The following is an 18,054-nucleotide window of genomic DNA, read 5'->3' on the forward strand; positions in this document are numbered from 1 at the left end:
GGTGCAGGTGCGTGCGTGCAGGGGCGTGGGCGCAGGCGCGTGGGTGCAGGAGCTCCAGCGAAGGTGGAGGGTGGTGTGGAGGTAGCTGTGGGCGAGGAGCAGGAGGAGACAGGAAGGGGTGACCCCGAGCAGGTCACCGAGTTAGCATTTCTGTGATCTGCAGGTGGCGGCTGAACAGAGAAAGGGTCCTGGGCTCCTGGCCAGGCCGGGGTCACCTGCCTAGGTCTCCAGGATGCCATCTCCCAGCCTCTGCCTCCTCTGAGCCCAGGGTTCAAGGGGAAACGGAGGAGGGGGTTGGGAAGCAGTCAGGGCCCAAGGGTCTCTGGTCCCTAACACTGTCTCCCCTGACCTCAAGGCCATGGAAAGCTGGCTTTTTTTTCTGGAAGGTGGAGCTCACTCCTCCCTCATCTCCCGGGGGCACAGGGGACCCTTCCTCCTCTGCGTCCCTGCTCCTGAGGGCACAGGAGCCCAGCAGTCCTGGACTCTCTGTGGCCACAGCCCTGGGCGTGGGCCTCAGTCACTCCCATCTGTGATGGCCGTGCCCTCGTGTCAGCAACACCCCGAGGACGCACGTGCCCCCCCAACAGCGAGCAGGTGAGAGGCGGGTTGGTCCAGGCCCCGTGAGCCCTGACACGCGGTCCTCCCGGCCTCGGCTTCGTGCGGATGTCGACGGCCCTCACCCCATCCTTCTCCTCTGACCCCACCAGCTCCCGAAGCCTCACCGGGCCCCCGGGAGGCACTGACCAGCCACACCTGGTCCTCCTGCCTCTTCCCTGGCCTCTGACACACTCCCCAGAACCACAGCGAGCCCACGGCCGGCCCTGCTCGGCCACGTGCCATCCCTCACCTGTCAGGCTCAGCCCCCCAGAGTGCAGTGTCCCGGGGTCCATCCTCCACCTGGCTGGGTACCACGTTCTCCAGGAAGCCTTCCCTGATGCTCAGGACCCCCAGTCGTGCCGGCAGCGTAGACACAGCTGCGCTAGGCCTGCTCACAGCTGGGGTCCTCACAGCTGGCCACTCCGCCCCCCCAGCCCCCGGCTGCGTCTCGTTCTGTCTGCGGCTCCGGCGCAGCGGGAATTCCACCACTGTTGAGATAACAACTCCTACGTATGGTTGTGTATTATCGCCCCTCCCTAGAACACGAATATCTGTTTGGGTTTAATGCATTTGAATTGTGCCAAATCAATGATCAGTGACCAGATGGGGCAGACCATCCATTCCTTGGGGCCAAGGGTTAGAGGATGACTTCCCTGACCCAGATATAAATCCTCAGACCTTGACCTGAAAAGAACACAGCAAGCCCATCACAGAAAGCCCTTTAACTGCTAAGGAAAACTGTGAGGAATTAACAGATGCCTCGGCTCTTTTCTCCACTGCGGTCACCTTTCTCAGCAGCAGAGGCCCCTGCGAGGTTCCTCATTTGCTCCTGGATGCCGTCCCACTGGAACCCAGAAAACAGTAGGAGATTCAGACCGGAGGCCGGCGGAGAGAAAGAGCCTTTGTCTGCCAGGAGCGGCCGATTCCCACAGTCGCTTTCACACACACACACAAAGGAAGGCCGTGGATACTCCTCTGCTGTTTTCCTGTCCCTGGGTGTTTACAGAGCAGGACGGAAGGCAGGAAAGCGCCTGCCGTGCAGAACTCCGCCTGGGAAATCAGGGTGTCGGTTACAGAGTCTTTCCAAGGAAAAGGTAACGGGAGGCTGAACAGCAGAAAAAGTGGGCAAAGAAAACCCGGAAATCGCCCCGGCAATGTTCACGCAGCGGGAGAGCTGAGGTTTGGGGCTCTTCCTGAGCCAGCTGCCCCAAAGGTCTGGTTATTTGCTAGAATCGTTTGTGACCTGCCTTGGAGGACTTTCCAGGACGCAGCACCCTGATGGGAGCCATAGACCAGGCCTGAGGAGTCACCGCCGTCGTACTGCATCCGGGGACCCGGCTGCCCTCCCCGCTCATCCCGGGTCACCATCCTGGGCCCGTTTCAGACCCAAAGCAAAGCTGATTCTAGAGCAGTAGATGTGCCCACATCCTTCTATGTTACCGCTTGAATCACAAAATCACATCTGAAGAGTAAACACTCTCTAAACGCCAACAGCTGCTGGGCAGCTCTTGCGCTGGCTATGGGGGGCTAAGCCTCGACCCCCCGTGTCCCAGGGCGCTGTCAAAGGAAAACAGCCTTTGTGACCTAACAGCCTTGATAACAGGTTACTCGTAGATTATTCTGGGGGCCTGTTGCCTGACTCGGCATGTGCAGTATACCTAAAGGGTTACACAATACTGAAACCACAGCCATGGGCATGATGGATGTTTCTGATATATTAAATTTTTCCTTAGATTGTATGTGCAAGCCCAATTGTACCATTACTGCTCAAGTTTTAGAGGGTTTCCGAATTATGCCAGGGGAGCAGAAGAAAATGTTTTCAGAGCACGTTAGAAGGATTAACGTCAAATCTGCAGAAAAAGGAATGGGTTTGGATTTGAATCTCACTAGTGCCTGAATATCTCCCCCAGCTGGGTCTACTCTGTCTGCCTGAGGACTCTGGGCTCTGCACATCAACCACTCCATCCGAGCTGTGATACCAGGACCCTCGACCAAACTCCAGCAGGGCCACTGGCCCGAGGCTGTGTCCTGGGGGGACCAGACCCCATGGAAACACCTGCCCCAAAAGCTCAGGGTCGCCGGGGGAATTCACCATCTGTCCCACCCACACCCAGCCGTAGTCCTGGCCTTTCAGAGCGTTTACTAAAAAGGGGTGACAAGTGTGGGTCCTTCCTCTGTCCCTCTGAGATGCCCATGTACCCTTCCACAGCTCGGGAGCATCCTTCTCAGGGGCCTGAGCACCACGCCCTTGAGACGGAGCCTTCAGGAAGGACGGGCTGGCCTCCCAGGCCCTGGGGAGGGTGCGGCCCCAACTTGGCAACTGTCAGCTACAGACACGCGGCCGGCTGCGGAACAGGGCCGGGTGTCGGCAGCGCCTGCTGGTCCCCTCTCTCCCATCCCCGCTCCTTCAGCCTCCTGCTGGGGCGCCATCACCCCTACGTGAACCCCAGGGGCCCTCGGCTCTTCCCGCCGTGGGTGGGAACTGAACAGAGCCTGTTGTCACTGCTTCAACTGAAGTCCAGCTGTGTTTGTCTTCGACGGGCTTCAAAGGTCAGGAAACTCACAGTCACACCCAAGCCTTGATCTGGAGGGAGGCACAGTGGCTCCCAAGACGTCCTGATGAGACTCGGGTGTGGTGAGTGAGACAGTGGCTTTGGAAGGATCGGGGGCCAGAGACGCGGGAGCTTTGGGCTGGGACGCTGCGGGCACAGGCCCGTGACAGTGGAGCTGGAGGACGGCCGGGGAGGAGAGAGAGGGGAGAGTGAAACGTGAGCATGTGTTTGAGTTTGGGTTTGGCGGATTCTCCTACAGAAAAATCGGGGGCCTGCTCACTGAGCTAATGGCCCTACCTGCTCATGCGCCTTCTAAAGGCTGCTTGGACCGTGGATTTTCATAGGGAAACATAAAATGGCCAGGTTGGTGCCAGTCACTTCTGGAGCCACAGGGTTTTCACCTCCATCGGGGCAGCAGCCGGGCGCTCTGCTTCCTCCACATAAGCGCCTCTCCAAGATCCCGGGCCTGGCGGTGGGGCTCCTGGATGGGACACGCTGCCCTGCAGATCATCTTGCGCTCATCTGTGGTGCCCAAGGCTCACAGGTGCCAGCCAAGTGCCCACCTTCCCAGCAGCTGACCGAGATTCTGGGGACGCAGGGGTCAAACGACCAGGCCCACCCATGTCTTCATAGAGCTTGGGGACCACAGACCACAGCAAACAGAAAAAGACCTGCTCTAACTGGATAGTAACTACAGAGACGTGATCTACATGGATAATAATAAAGACATAAGTGGATAACAATAAGAAAGACCTGATATAAATGGATAATAAGAAAGACATGACACAATAGATATTAACAATAAAGACGTGATCTAATTGGATAACAATAATAAAGGCCTGGGCTTCCCTGGTGGCTCAGTGGTTAAGAATGTGCCTGCCAATGCAGGGGACACGGATTCGAGCCCTGGTCCAGGAAAATCCCACATACCGTGGAGCAACTTAAGCCCGTGCGCCACAACTACTGAGCCTGCGCTCTAGAGCCCGTGAGCCACAACTACTGAGCCCGTGAGCCACAACTACTGAAGCCCGTGCGCCTAGAGCCCATGCTCCGCAACAAGAGAAGCCACCACAATGAGAGGCCCGTGCACCGCAACGAAGAGTAGCCCCTGCTCGCTGCAACTAGAGAAAGCCCATGTGCAGCAACAAAGACCCAATGCAGCCAAAAATTAATTAATGAATTAATTAAAAAAGAATAATAGCAAAGGCCTGATAAAACAGGATAGTAATAATAAAGACATGACACACTGGATGTTATCAATAAGGACACGACATAATGGATAATAAAAATAAAGACACGGGGGCTTCCCTGGTGGCGCAGTGGTGGAGAGTCCGCCTGCCGATGCAGGGGACACGGGTTTGTGCCCCGGTCCGGGAGGATCCCAAATGCCGCGGAGCGGCTGGGCCCGTGAGCCATGGCCGCTGGGCCTGCGCGTCCAGAGCCTGTGCTCCACAACAGTGAGAGGCCCGCGTACCGCAAAATAAAATAAAATAAAATAAAGACACGACGTAACTAGATATTAACAAGAGCCATCAAGGAAATCAAAGCATGCTGAGTGGACAGACAGCGGCTGGGTTGGAGGGTGGTGTCAGAAGGCCATCTCCTGGGCAGGACTGAGAGAGAGACAGGTGGACATGGGGGGCCGGAGGCGTGGGGACAGAGGGCCCTGGCAGAGGGGACAACAGCAAACACTGTGGGACAGGCACAAGCATGGCCCAGGTGAGGACCAGCAAGACAGCCCGAGTGCCTGGAAAAGCGTGAAGGTGGGGGAACAGTAGGGATGGCGTGCAGGGGTTGGCAGAAGCTGATCGTGGGGCCCTGTGGGCCAGGGTTGGAGTCTGGGGTCCACTGAGGTGTGTTAGCAAGCCACCAGGGGGTCTGTGTGGGAGAGCGACAGAGCCATCCCAGAAATGGTCGTCCCCAGGGAGATGACAAAGGCCAGAGGGTGAGATTCGTGCCGCGTCCTCCCCATGGGTTTAAAACCCTGTCGGTTCCACACAAAACCCTGCACACGTTATCCATAATCGCCAAAACTTGGAAGCAACCAAGGTGTCCTTCTATAGGTGATGGATAAACTAACAGTGATACATCCAGACAATGGAGTATTTACTTAGGGCTAAAAAGAACTGAGCCTTCAAGCCATGAAAAGGCATGAAGTAGCCTTCAATGCATACGACTGAGCGAAAGAAGCCCATCTGAAAAGGCTACAGACTGTATGATTCAACTCTACGACATCCTGGAAAAGACAAAACTGTGGAGAGAGTGAAAGACGAGTGGTTGCCAGGGGTTGAGGAAAGGAGGGATGAAGAGGTGGCGCACAGAGGGTTCTCAGGGCAGTGAAACGACTCTGCACGCCACTGTCATGGTGGACACCCGTCATTATCCATTTGTCCAAACCCACAGAACGTCCAACACCAAGAGTGGACCCCAGTGTGAACCAGGGACTTAGGGTGAGTATGGCGTGTCATTGTAGGTCCGGCGATGGTAGCAAATGTCCCACCTGATGGGGATGCTGATGACGGGGACACTGTGGCGTGTGGGCAGGGGTGTAAGGGACTACTCAGTCGGCTGCTGTCTCCACAGCCAGAAGCGCACCACACCTGCCACGAAGGGCCACTGCAGTCCTCAGGTGGAGCAGGTGTCTCCGCCCAGTGTGACTGGGCTGACACCGCAGTTCTCGGGGGCTGTCCGGGACACCCCTGCTGTAAGTGGGGTTCCTCTGTGCCTTCCTTTATCCCGCGTGTGGTTTGTGACAAACACCATCTCTTTGGGGCAATCTGAATTTAACAACACGAGGTGGCGTCCGCCAGGACAGGTGCTGGGCAAGGGTGAGAAAGCAGTTATGTCAGCAGACAAGGAGCTCCATGACCCACAGTGGTGTTTGTTAAAAACGCAGGTCCCTGGCTCCGCCTCAGATGTATTCAGTGGGACTCCCTCCTGTTGGGACCTAGGAATTCCTATTTTTAAGCAGTTCCCTAAGTGATTCTCCTGGACTCCGAGCTTGAGAAGCACTGATCCCGCTGGACACCGTGACAGACAAGTGCACACACCCGACCTGTTAGAATCGTATCTCACAAATAAGGAAATGCGACATTACTGAGCCCAGTGGTCTGTCCTACAACCTAGCAAGAGACAGAACCGCAGTCCAGATGGATTGCGAGCGACCCCACAGCAGTGGTTTCCCTGCTGAGTTACAACCAGCCCCAGGGGAAGCTCTGTGGCGTTCACATCGCTCTTTAAAAAAGATTTATTTATTATTTAATTTATTTTTGGCTGCTTTGGGTCTTGGTTGTGGCACGCGGGATCTTCATTGAGGCAGGCGGGATCTTTCGTGGCGATACGTGGGCTTCTCTCTAGTTGTGGTGTGCAGGCTCTAGAGCGCATGGGCTCTGTAGTGGCAGCACGCGGGCTCTCTAGTTGAGGTGTGGGCTCAGTAGTTGTGGCGCACGGGCTTAGCTGCCCTGCGGCACATGGGATCTTAGTTCCCCAGCCAGGGATCGAACCTGCGTCCCCTGCATTGGAAGCTAGATTCTTTACCACTGGACCACCAGGGAAATCCCAAGTTCACATCACTGATGACCAGTTGTCAGTGGTTGGTACCCACCCTCTGAGACACCCCAATACCGTGTTTACAGCATGAATTCTTTGGGATGAGGCTGGGTACATTCAAATGCTTGATTTCCTTTGCTGAAATGTCTGGGGGCGTCTTCTAAGGTGCAGGAAATCAGTCAGGCAGTTACGGGGCATCCACCTGACTGCAGTGCCCAGGCCCCTCTGCAGTTAGTGACACGGGGTAGGGACACCCCCTACCAGCCCGAATGGAAGTCTTCAATGTGGTGCTTTGTTTATGACCTCCAAAGAACTGTGCACAAGGAAATCTTCATAAAAATAGATTTAACTGAATTTGTCTGAAGAGGTTAGAAAACATCCTTCCTTCTCCCTGGGCGGGAATATTAGACTTCTGTGAATTCTCACCACATCCTTCGTCTGCCCCAACTTTCCTTAGAAGATTCGTCATCTGTCTGCGACGCCTGTGTGTTTTGTGCCGTTACATCTAATTGAAGAGATGCCAAAGGCCAAGAAAATCATTTTAACTGATTATCAAAATCCCAAGACTCAGCAGGAGAAAAACATGAAGCCACGGGTACGTTCAGCTTTAACTCTATTTCTGCAGAGGAAAACGCTATTGAAGAACAACGCTGTTAGCAGCATCCCCTACCATGAAAAAATAAATGTTTTCAAGAGGGAAAAGTAAATTTTCAAAGAATCCCTACAAGTTAACAGCAACACTGGAGTCCATACTCGTGTTCAGTGCAAACAAGTGGGCGTGCACCGCGTTTATTACACACTTTCCATTCCAGGAGGCTGAGTAAGGAGTGTCGGTGTGATGGAATCGGCGCAGCTGCCGAGCGGCTCAAGAGTGGGGTGCGCAGAAGGACGCGTGCTCTCTCCTCCAGGGTTGAGGGATGCAGACTCCAAGGCACATCGAGGAGACGACCTCTGGCTTTCCTGCCCATCAGAGCCTCGCCCTGAATCACCGTCACAGAACCCTTCTGTCCAGGGTTTCAGGCCATCTCTCCACCGTGTGCGTCAGAACTGCTTGCCCGGTACTGGTGCTGAAGCCATGACCCACCTCTGCTGCCCTGGCCTGTCTCAGACCCTGCATGCCCCTCCCAAAGCGGCTGCGGCTGACGCTTCCGTGCACGGCAGAGGGTCAGAGCAAAGAGCAACGGAGACCTTGTGTGCAACAGCCCACGTCTGCCACACTCGTCTAAACTCCGGCTCGAAAGTCAACAGGGTGCAGTGGACAACCTCTAGACAGGCTCCTCCCCCCGGCTCTGAAATGCACACGGCTCACCCCCCCTCACGCACAGGAAACGGCCGCCCCAGAGGCCGGGGGAGGACACCCCCCACTCCCCTCTTCCAGCGCGGAGGACATTTCCAGGGGGTACTCCTGATGTCTCTCTGCACCTCGCCGCACCCACCTCGCCCCAGGGCAGGAGGGGAAGCTGCGTGCTGGATTTGGGGCAGGCCCTGCCCCTCGCACTGGGCTCTCTCTGTGGGATCTCCCCCTGCAAGGAGCAGGCGTCCGTCTGTGCCGGGCGTTAGTTTACCAAGCTGACTGAGTGACAGCACGGAGAAGCCACTGAATGAAAAATGCCGTGCTACTCACAGGGCCCTAGAGATAAGAGGCGTGCGATTGGCCGGTTTTAGTGATTTTGCAAGGCTTTGGGCGATGGGGCTGCCCCGAGCCGCCGGGCACCCGGCCCGGGTGTTTCGGACAGAGGCGGGCCACCTCCCCGGGGGCGGGGCAGGCGGAGAAGGCCCGGCCTGGCCGGGCTGTCGGCATAGGTCCCAGGCGGGCTCCTGGCTGGGCCCTTGGCTGGCGGCGGCGAAGGGGGGCCATCTCGCCGCAGCCAGGCGGGACCTAAGAGGTCAGAACATCACAGTAGATGGAAAATTTTTAGTGTGTACAATCCACCGACTCCTGTGGACCTGCAGGCCCGGATCCCGTGGCCTGATTCCAGTGGCGTGTACCAGCCACTTGGTCAGTCAACCCAAATTCCACTTTCTCTCCCCTCCTGTGCTGCTAAGTGTCTGCTCGACCGCTGAGCCTATGTCTCAGTTTATTCTGAACTTGGTGGGTAGGGCAGGAGAGCGAGACAATCCCCTCAGGCCCCAATTCTGTGCCCCTCTGGACGCCAGAGGGAGGAGGTGTTTTTCGGGAAATGGAGGGGGAGCGGCGGAACCCAGGGACGCGCTTCCAGCTTCACCCGATGCATTCATCGGCCCCCAACCCTCTGTGGGGCTTGGGCCGTGGGCTCCACAGTTGGGTTAGGCCTCGTTTCTTATTTTCTCTGTTGTGTGATGCTTTGACCCGGGAGAGCCTCTCCTCCCAGGGCCCGGGATTCCTGAGAGACGGCGAAGCGCACGGGGCAGTCTCTCATCCACGCCCCCCAGCCCTGCCAATCCTGCCCCTGCTGCCCCCAGCCCTGCCTCACACGAGCCAACATCTCCCCTGCCTGGCACCCCGGGCGGAGCAGGGGCCCCTTCCAGCCCTGGGGATCGTTCAGAGTAGCTGTGCCCAGCTGTTCACGGGAACCCTAAGAACAGCTCTCCCCTCGCCCCTGCGCCGCGTCCCCGACGAAGCCAGCTGTGCGCTGACCCCTCTCCAGGCTGTGAGTGTAATAACCTCGCCCCCGCCAGCCTGGCCCCTGCTTCTCCTGTGTCCACACCAACTCTCCTAACCCACAACCAACATCGTGTCGTAGAGGACAGCCTCTCCAGGAAGCAGTGACGGGGGGCGGCCCACAGCCTGCTGGCCGAGGGGACAGGTGAGGAAAGGGGGGACCAAGGGGTTCATATGCACCTGATCAGTATGAAGAGACCCCCTGGCTTAGAACCGGAGCTGCATGGACCCTCCGGAGTCCCCAGACTCCACATTCAGACGGGGGACTCCAGTCCTGGGCCTCGCAGGTCGGGCCGGAATCTCCCAGCCCCAGGAGCACATTCCCAGGCAAGGACCCCCACCCAGGGCTCCGCTCCTAAGAAAAGACACAAGAACAGCCGCGCAGGTTTCAGGAGCGCTGGCATCGCCCAGTGATTTATTTCATCTCAGGATAAACAGACAGGCGTACAAGGTTTTATGCGATTGGTACCCAGGACCTAGAAACTGAAGCGTTGATCCATAAAGCATCAGCCGGCCTGAACTGTGTCTTCAAGACACCTGTTTGCCTTTAACACCCGGCCACACTGCAGCACTGCTTACAGCTTTCAAAAGCCTCAGAGGAGCTTTCATCTCGCATGAGAACACATCTAGGCCTTTATTTCAATTCATCTCAAACCAATTCACCAAGCAGGTACGAAGTGCCCTGCCAGCTCCTGTGGTCCAGGCACCTTCCTGGAAGGGGGGAAAGTGTACAGAACGTGGCCGCTGACATACGTTCAGACGCAACCAGAAGATGACACATTCCCATCTTTAGCTCTTCTTATCTTCCCATGAATAATGATATTGCAGAGGAAAGGGAAAAATAAGGACACTGATTTTTTAAAAACACCAAAACAAAACATTTTTAAAAACACCAAAACAAAACATTTTGTAAGCTAGGAAAGCGTCTGCAATAAAACAGAACACAAGAGAGCGCTTCTGTTTACATATCGCCCCAGGAAGGTGTTACAACAGATTATGTCCCGAAACCATCTTAACTTCAGGAAAACACAAAGGACCTCAAAAACGTTGCATCTCACTTCAAAATCTTTCACAGGAAGTTACCCAAGAGACCCACAGATCAAACAGCAGCTAGCAGAATTACTGAAGGGACACCAGAAATGAACAGGAATGGAGCAGGTGATTCATTTTAAGGATTTGTAGCAAAACTGATACAAAGGGAGGAGTTTTAACTAAGTAGCAAAAGAACTTCCATTGTCTTCAAGGAAAGGAGATTGGTGCTGCCAGAGATTCAGAAATCGAGTCACCGAGTTCCAAATCCAGTCCCGTAAAGCTGCCAGAGGCCACGCCGGCACTGCGGCTGTTCCCCGAACCAAAGGTAAAAACAGAAAGGAAGTGAAGACGTCTTAACCCCATTCCCTTGGATCCCAAATGAACCTTGATTAACAATACAAAAGTCATTGCTTGTGAGCTAACCAAAAGATCGAGCTTTCCCAAATTATAGCCTTCCCCCTTAAAATGCCACCGCTTTTTCAAATATCTGGGAATGTCAGTGTGCCCGGGTTTCTTAATTTCATGTGAACTACGGATGGATGTCATAAATGCATTAGCTTCGTTTGACTCAACTGATCGAAGAGCAGGAATATTTTTGCACCAACTGTTTCTCTAAATAGAGCTGCATACAGACTTGGCACATCACGTTGAATGTGACATGATCCGTCCTCGGAACATCAGACCTGGAGGGAAGTCTCAGCCAGGGCTGCCCCTCCCCTAGCTGTCCTCCAAACCGAGGATCTTGCATGGGGTGGCTTTTCCGTTGGTATAATCGGTGCACCACCCTCCTGGCCCTACACCCCAGGTACTGGCCTCCAAAAGCAAATTAAACTGGTCCTCTCAGCATGCCAGGTGCTCTGGTATCTGTTCTCAGTGATATTACTAGTAGAAGTGTGGTCTGCAAGGTTCTAAATCCTCTACCCATCCTTAGGCATCCTCGGGCATCTCATCCTGACAAATCCCTGGGACTCCGGGGCCAGCTCCCACAGAAAGTGATGCTACGTCTAGTCCAGGCATTTCTTCGTTCAATTAAAGGATGAAATAATATACAAACACTCCAGCTGGGCATGTTATCGTGTGGCTGTGCACACGTGACATCTAACAGGTCTCCCATCTTCTACGGGGAGAGTTTACTTTGGAAGCCCACTTTCAGCGCTGATGTTTTGAAACGGTAAACATCATAGGAATGATTTCTCAAGTAAAATCACAGTGATAATATCTCATGAGTTTGATACGGAAGGAATGAAAATATTAGCTTGGTTCCATTTCATGTAAAAGTTTTACCATAAATAATGAAAGTCTAGAGAAAAATGTACTATCATATGAAATGCTCATGTCTTTAGAAGGACATTATTTATTTTGGATTTCAATTCTTTTCCTCCTGCCACGTCTCCAGTCTATTCCTACCAAAAGGCCAAAGAAGTCAGGCAATCTGAAGCCTGTTTTTCTTTCCTAAGACGATGGACCAAGTTGCCGAGCATCGTCTCAGGTCAGGGGCAGTGACGGGCAGGCACACACGTCACCAGGATGCACCCGCTGAAACGGTAAATACCGTGCTCTGGCGCAAGCATGATTCAAGCTATCATTCCTAAACAGCTTAACTGATCACTTTCATAACCACAGACTCTTTAAAAAGCATAACCTATGTCCCACATACCCACTGATTGGCACAGACAGAGGTAACCCCCCCATCACTGGATCCACGAGTAAATCATAGTAAGGTACACATAACTTCATCTACTTATGTGCCAATACCTTTCAATGTGTACTTTTCCTATTGTAATAAAAAAAAATGTAGATTGGACTCAGAATGCAGATCACTTGGCCTCTATTTATGAGCGTATACACTTTATCCTTAAAATTTTAATAAACAGTAAGCCCTGTGTGTACACACTTGGAAAGTAAAATATTATAACAAATGAGGAAAGATCAACGGATTTGTTTTTCATCCTTGTGCCCTACCAAAGTACTGAATTTCATGTTACTTCTACTACGGTATTCTGGAATTCACAATTAGAAAAGTGTAGTTTACTTGCTAAACTACGTTATACATATATGTTATTTCCCCTTACGTTACTACGCTGTCACTCCGCCACAATTTCTTAGACTGATGCTTGTAAAAATGAATTTCCCTCATCAGGATGACAGAATTCATATTTAAAACATCATAAGTAGTGGGTTCAACTGTGCCTGTATGTTATTCTTTAGAACTCTCAAAAAGAAAGGATTTTAACCTTCTTTTGCGGGGTGTGGGGGGGATACTACTCTTTCTGAGCCCACTATGAAATATCAAAGCGGCTGGGCACACCTGGTGGGTGCCAAATGCTCCTTTTAAAGCAGACAGGCACCACGGCCACTGTCAGCTTTTCCTACTGATGACATGCGCCTTGGAAAACATTCAGTCACCGAAGATTTAGAATTCAAATAAGAGCAACTCGTTACTACATCACTGAACAGAATTATTAACATCTCTTAACTTGAAGATATTAAACCCATCTCAGTTAAGCGGTGAGAAGGACTTGCTCTTGAGGTGTGTGGGCCTTTGACCATATCTGGGCCCCTTGATGGCAGAGGAGATACTTTCAGTTCTCACTGGACAAATCTTATTGGGAATCAAAGATTTCACCCTTAATACTTACTACATTTGGAATGGAGCCAACCGCAAGTTAAGCACACGTGGCAGGAACTTTTAAGCTAAGTTAGAAAGGGTTTAAAAGCTTTACTTACCAGTTATAATTTTAAACCTCAAGCCGAAAAAAGTATGACCTTCTTTCAGTCCTTCCACTAATATAGTTCACGTTGGCCTAATTTGGGATCTCAGCTCTGGGAGGTGGCCCCGAGGTCCCCTCTCATGGTGCAGGAAGCAACGGTACCTGGTACCCCACACAACTCAGGTCTGGCCTCCCGGCCACTCCGCGAGTGATACCGAGGACAGTACACCCCGGTACACTCCAGGCCTCACCCACTGCACCCGGAGGCTTCATCTCTCATTCTGTTTCTTTCTTTCTCAGGTATTTTGTATCTTATTTGTAAGGTTATCTATCTGCACACATCCTACATCTTACCGTCGACCCCATTAAGCAAAGCAAAGCAAAGCAAAAGGAATGCAGACTAGGCAGCGGGCCTTAATACAGCATGGCAAAAGGTCTTCAAGGCCCCGCGACAAGCTTCTACCTTCTAAGCCTTTAAAGGATCCCGTGGGCTGGGCGGGGCCCGCCGGGGCCCACCCCCGACTCTCTCCCTCCCCGCCTCTACTCCCCTCGCCCCTTCCAGTTTCCCAGTTGGGACCTCGGCCCACGGGGCGTCCCCTGGCCCAGGGCTGCCGAGGGACACGCCCGGGTGACCCGGCCCACCCTACGCGGCGCCCTCCTCGCCTCGGTCTGGCTTCTCCTCCGGCAGGTTGAGCACGAACGGGAAGAACAGGCCCCGGGCGTCCGCGGGGGATCGGAGTGACTGGAGCTCGAAGCTGCCTTCGGGGCCCGCGTCGCCGGCGCCGGGCTCGCCGTCCAGGGGCGGCACGAAGCGCCAGGTGCCCGCGCGGCTCACGCAGTAGATGGTGCCATCCAGCGCGGCGCAGCGGAAGGGCTGTAGGCCCGACGGCGCGCCCGGGGGCCGCAGGTGCGAGGCGCAGCGGCTCCACTGCTTGGCTAGGCAGTGGTAGCGGAACACGCTGACCCCCCCCGCAGGCCCGGCCCCCGGCGCATCGCCGCGGCCCCCGCACAGGTCGAAGCGGTAGATGAAGCCGTCCAGGGCCACCATGTCGGCCGAGCGCTCGCGGCTGCTGCTGCACGGACACTCCTGCCACTCATCGCGCCGCGGGTCGTACTTGAGCAGGCGGTAGAAGAGCGAACCCCCGGACACGTAGATCTCGCCGTTGCAGGTGGTGGCCTCGTGCGCCACGGCGAAGGCGCCCCGGGGCAGCGGGGCCACGGCGGCCCAGCGGTCAGCGCGCGGGTCGTAGCGCTCCACGCTGAGCAGGCACTCGCCGCCCACGGCGTACAGGTGGCCATCCAGGGCCAGCAGCTGCAGCTGCGAGCGCGCCTGGCGCAGCGGCCGCACGGTGCTCCAGCGGTCGGTGGCCGGGTTGTAGCAGAAGACCCGGTCCGAGGGCCGCGCGCGGCCGTCGGGGCCCGGGGGCCCCACGCCGCCGGCCACGAAGAGGTAGTTGTAGAGCACGCACAGCCCGCAGCCGCGAGCCGGCGCGCCCTCGGGTAGCCGCGTCAGCTCGCGCCACTCGCCGGCCGCCTCGTGGAAGCAGTAGACGGCGGCGTCGCCTCGGCCCTCCGCGTCCCCCGACGGGCTCTGCGGCCGGCTGCCCGCGCGCTCCCCGGCCGGGCCGAGCGCGGCGGCCAGAAGACTGGCGCGGCCGGCGCGCAGGCGGCGGCGCAGCAACAGGTCGCGCTCGGCGCCCGACAGGCGCCCGAAGACGGCGGGCTCGCGCAGCACTTCTAGGTAGTGGTCGCTCATGAAGCGGTAGGCGGCCTCGCGCAGCTCGGCCAGCCGCTGCCGCTTGGCCGCGCTCAGCACCTCGAAGCAGTTGGCCAAGCTCAGCTGCGGCGCCACGGCGTCAGTGGCGCGCTGCGCGGCGCAGGGCAGCTGTAGGCGGCGCGCGCCGGCCACCACGTCGGCCACGTTGTCGGGCCGCACGCCCGCCATGCGCCCGCTGTACGCGTAGGCCAGCAGCAGCCGCAGCGCCGCCCAGCCCACGCCCTGCACCCGCAGCACGTCCCGCGACGCGCGCGCGCGGAAGTAGTCGCTGCGCGCCGCCAGCACCGCCTTGTGCGCCCGCAGCCGGCGGCCAGACACCTCGATGAGCAGGTCGGGCTCCCCGTGCTCCGGCCCGACGCCGGGGGGCACAGGCGGGGCGTCCCCGGCCTCTTCCGGGGACGTGGGCTCCTCGGCCGGCGGGCACTCCCCGGGGGACGCGGGATCTTCCGGGGACGCGGACTCTTCTGGGGACGTGCGCTCCTCGGGGGACACGGGATCCTCAGGGGACGCGCGCCCTTCCGGGGACGCGGCGCCCGCGCTGCCGACTTCCCACTGCCTCTGCACCACCCGCCGGCCGCGGCGACAAGAGGGCGGGGAATCGTCCCCGGAGCTGAAGCAGAGGGACGCGCTGAGACTGCAGGGTGTCTGCGCCGGAGACGCAGCGCCCTCCCCCCCGGCCGCGTCCGGCAGCTGCAGGCCGCCCTCTCCCGGAGCCTCGGGAGCGCCGCCCCGGCCCCCGGCCTGGCCGCACGCTCCGTCCCCCGGGTAGAGGACGCAGGGGGCCACCGGGCTCTCCATGCGAGCGCTCGCTCCGGCTGCCGTCCCCGCTCAGCAGCCCGGCATGACTTCGCCCGGATTCGGGCTGCCCAAGGTCGATGGCTCCTCCGGGGCTCCCGGCTTCACACGCTTCTGCTGGCGCGCGATCAGATTTCACTTGTGTCCACACTGGTTTTCAATCGCACGCAGCTCCCCTCGCGCCCGCCCGCTCTCCTCTCCGGCGAAAGGGGTGTGTCGACTCGAGCGCGCTCCCGGCTGAACTTGTGAACTTGGCAAGGTTCCCGCCCGGCGGCCGTCTGCAGGGGTCTTTGTGGCTCGGTCTCCGCACCGCGTGGTGATGATCAGTCCACGGACAGGACCGCCCTGCAGCCGCAGCCGCGGCTCTGTCTGTAGCTCCTGCTCTGCGGAACTGAGCTGTCAGGTGCTCTTAAGGAACTGGGCCTGCCCTTTCTTCCTGAGTCAGTGTTTATCCCTCCACATTCCATCACATCTCTGTCTCTGAGGACCAACGAATCAGAGACGGGCTGCAGTCCACACTTCAGAACACTGACTTTACTGCTGTTTCACAGGGAGCCGCCCCAGGGAGCTTGTTTTTTGTGCGTGACTCCCATGTGCGATTAAGGTTTATGGATGGTCAGCCGGACAATATCTGTGTGTGTCCTGGCCTCGGCAGCGCTCCTGATGGGCCTGCCTCGACAATGTTCACCTGGAAGCGGGGAGGGCATGATTCAGTCGCCAGGTGGGTGTTAGGAAGACACAGTTACTGCACACACTAGACCGGCTTTCCTCCTTCATCCATCGGGAGGCTTCCTCTGCGACTTCCTTTGTTGGAATATCAGGTGTTTCCATGTCATGTCACCATGCTCTTTGTGTTCCTGTTTATAGGAGAAAGAGACAGAATGTTGGAATTTGCATTTTTCCATAGGGCTATCTTGTGTCAGTGGCAGCTACCCCATTTCCCTCCACAATTTTCAGGTTATAGGATTCAGATAGGGTGGGAATGGGGATTGTGACTTTTCAGTGCTGGAAAGTTTGGTGAATAAAACATATGGGATTATTTAGATATTAAAAAACCGTTCCTCCCCTGATTTTTGAGGCCTATAAAGAAGAGCCCAATTCAGCCATGAGCCTTAAATACATTGGGTTGAACCATACGAAATTGCTGGGTTTTGTGTGTCAATACAATGGCAGTCAAATATCAACCACTTCCTCATTTCGACCTAATGAGATGTGTATGTAAAATTGAGAACTTTCAGTGAGAAAGCATGGCCCGCCTATGAAACCTCAGTTTTATTGTGGGACAGTTTTCCTGAAATCTTTTCCAGCCAACTATCTCAAATTCATTTACAACAAATATTTGGAGAAAGGTGCTGAGGACTCTTCTCTGGAGTTGGCCTCGGAGGCTCCAACTCTGGAATCTATTTGAACGGCTCATTCCTGGCTCTGTAGCTCTGAAAAACCTCAGAGAAGCAATTCTCCAAAGAGCACACGTGCAGCAAAAGAAAAGCCAAGGCAAAACAAAACAAAACAAAACAAAATCCACGGAACTACTTGGAAGGCAGATGTGAGCACCTGCAGATGAATTATAAAAAAATAATAAATTATCTCTCCTAATTGGCAAAACCTTCACTGAGACTCCCCAGCCTAGAAGGGGGCTCTTAGCACAAGGGGAGGGGCAAACTGGGCTCTGGTTTTCCTAAGAAGAGGCTGCGGACAAGAGAAACGGACCAAATACATACAGCTCAGATGCGTCATCATTATAGGGTATGTTCACCTCTCAAATGGGATAAAGGGATACTTAACCACCTACCCTCAACCTCTTCTGATTTTCTACTAATCGTACTTAATACTGTTACCTAATCCCTATAAATGCTCAGCGTTGAGAGAATGGGTGTGTATAAAAATATATGCTTGCCTGCTCTTTTTGCTACCGTGTTACGAAAAAGACTTTCCCATTATTCTCAGAAATACAAGTGTGTTAGAGGTGGAGATTCAAGACATTCAATTCTGTCTCTCCCTTCCTCCCCGCCTCTCTCTCTGTCTCTCTGTCTCTCTTCCCCTCCCTCTCTCTTTCTCTCTTTGTTTTACAGAAATCTTTAACAGTAACCTTTGGGGCATATTCACCGGGTGCAGGGCACTGTCTAGGACATGTGGAAAGGCAGCATGGAGACAGTCGGGATGAGCTGAAACTCTGACCACGGGCATGTGGGTCACGGAGGTGCCACGTGTTTACTCAGCTGTGCCCCAGCCCGTGATGCTGCTGGGGAGGTCCTGCGTCCACTGAGATGGAAATGCACTCTGGCCCACAGCGACCGGAATGTGATGACAAACTGGAAACCTGCACAGATTTTATAAGCAAAGCTTCTGGCCTCTTCCCAAACGCCAGAGGTGCTTTCTTAGTCAGCTGAGTCATTCAAG

General features: G+C 55.5%; 1 protein-coding gene across 1 annotated transcript in view; it reads right to left on the minus strand.

Annotated features, from left to right (window-relative positions):
• KBTBD11 (kelch repeat and BTB domain containing 11) overlaps window positions 1-17,715 on the minus strand; it is a 36,838-nt gene extending 19,123 nt beyond the window's left edge. Inside the window, exon 1 of the mRNA XM_089903594.1 lies at window positions 1-17,715. This exon is cut by the window's left edge and continues 19,123 nt beyond it. Within this exon, the coding sequence (XP_089759720.1) occupies window positions 13,726-15,657 (1,932 nt within the window). The 5' untranslated portion in view covers window positions 15,658-17,715 and the 3' untranslated portion in view covers window positions 1-13,725.
• Between the last annotated feature and the right edge of the window lie 339 nt (window positions 17,716-18,054).

This window comes from Delphinapterus leucas, chromosome 21 (assembly GCF_059928025.1).
Source record: "Delphinapterus leucas isolate spDelLeu-1000000601 "Yukka" chromosome 21, BTC_Dleu_Yukka2, whole genome shotgun sequence".
Lineage (NCBI taxonomy): Eukaryota > Metazoa > Chordata > Mammalia > Artiodactyla > Monodontidae > Delphinapterus > Delphinapterus leucas.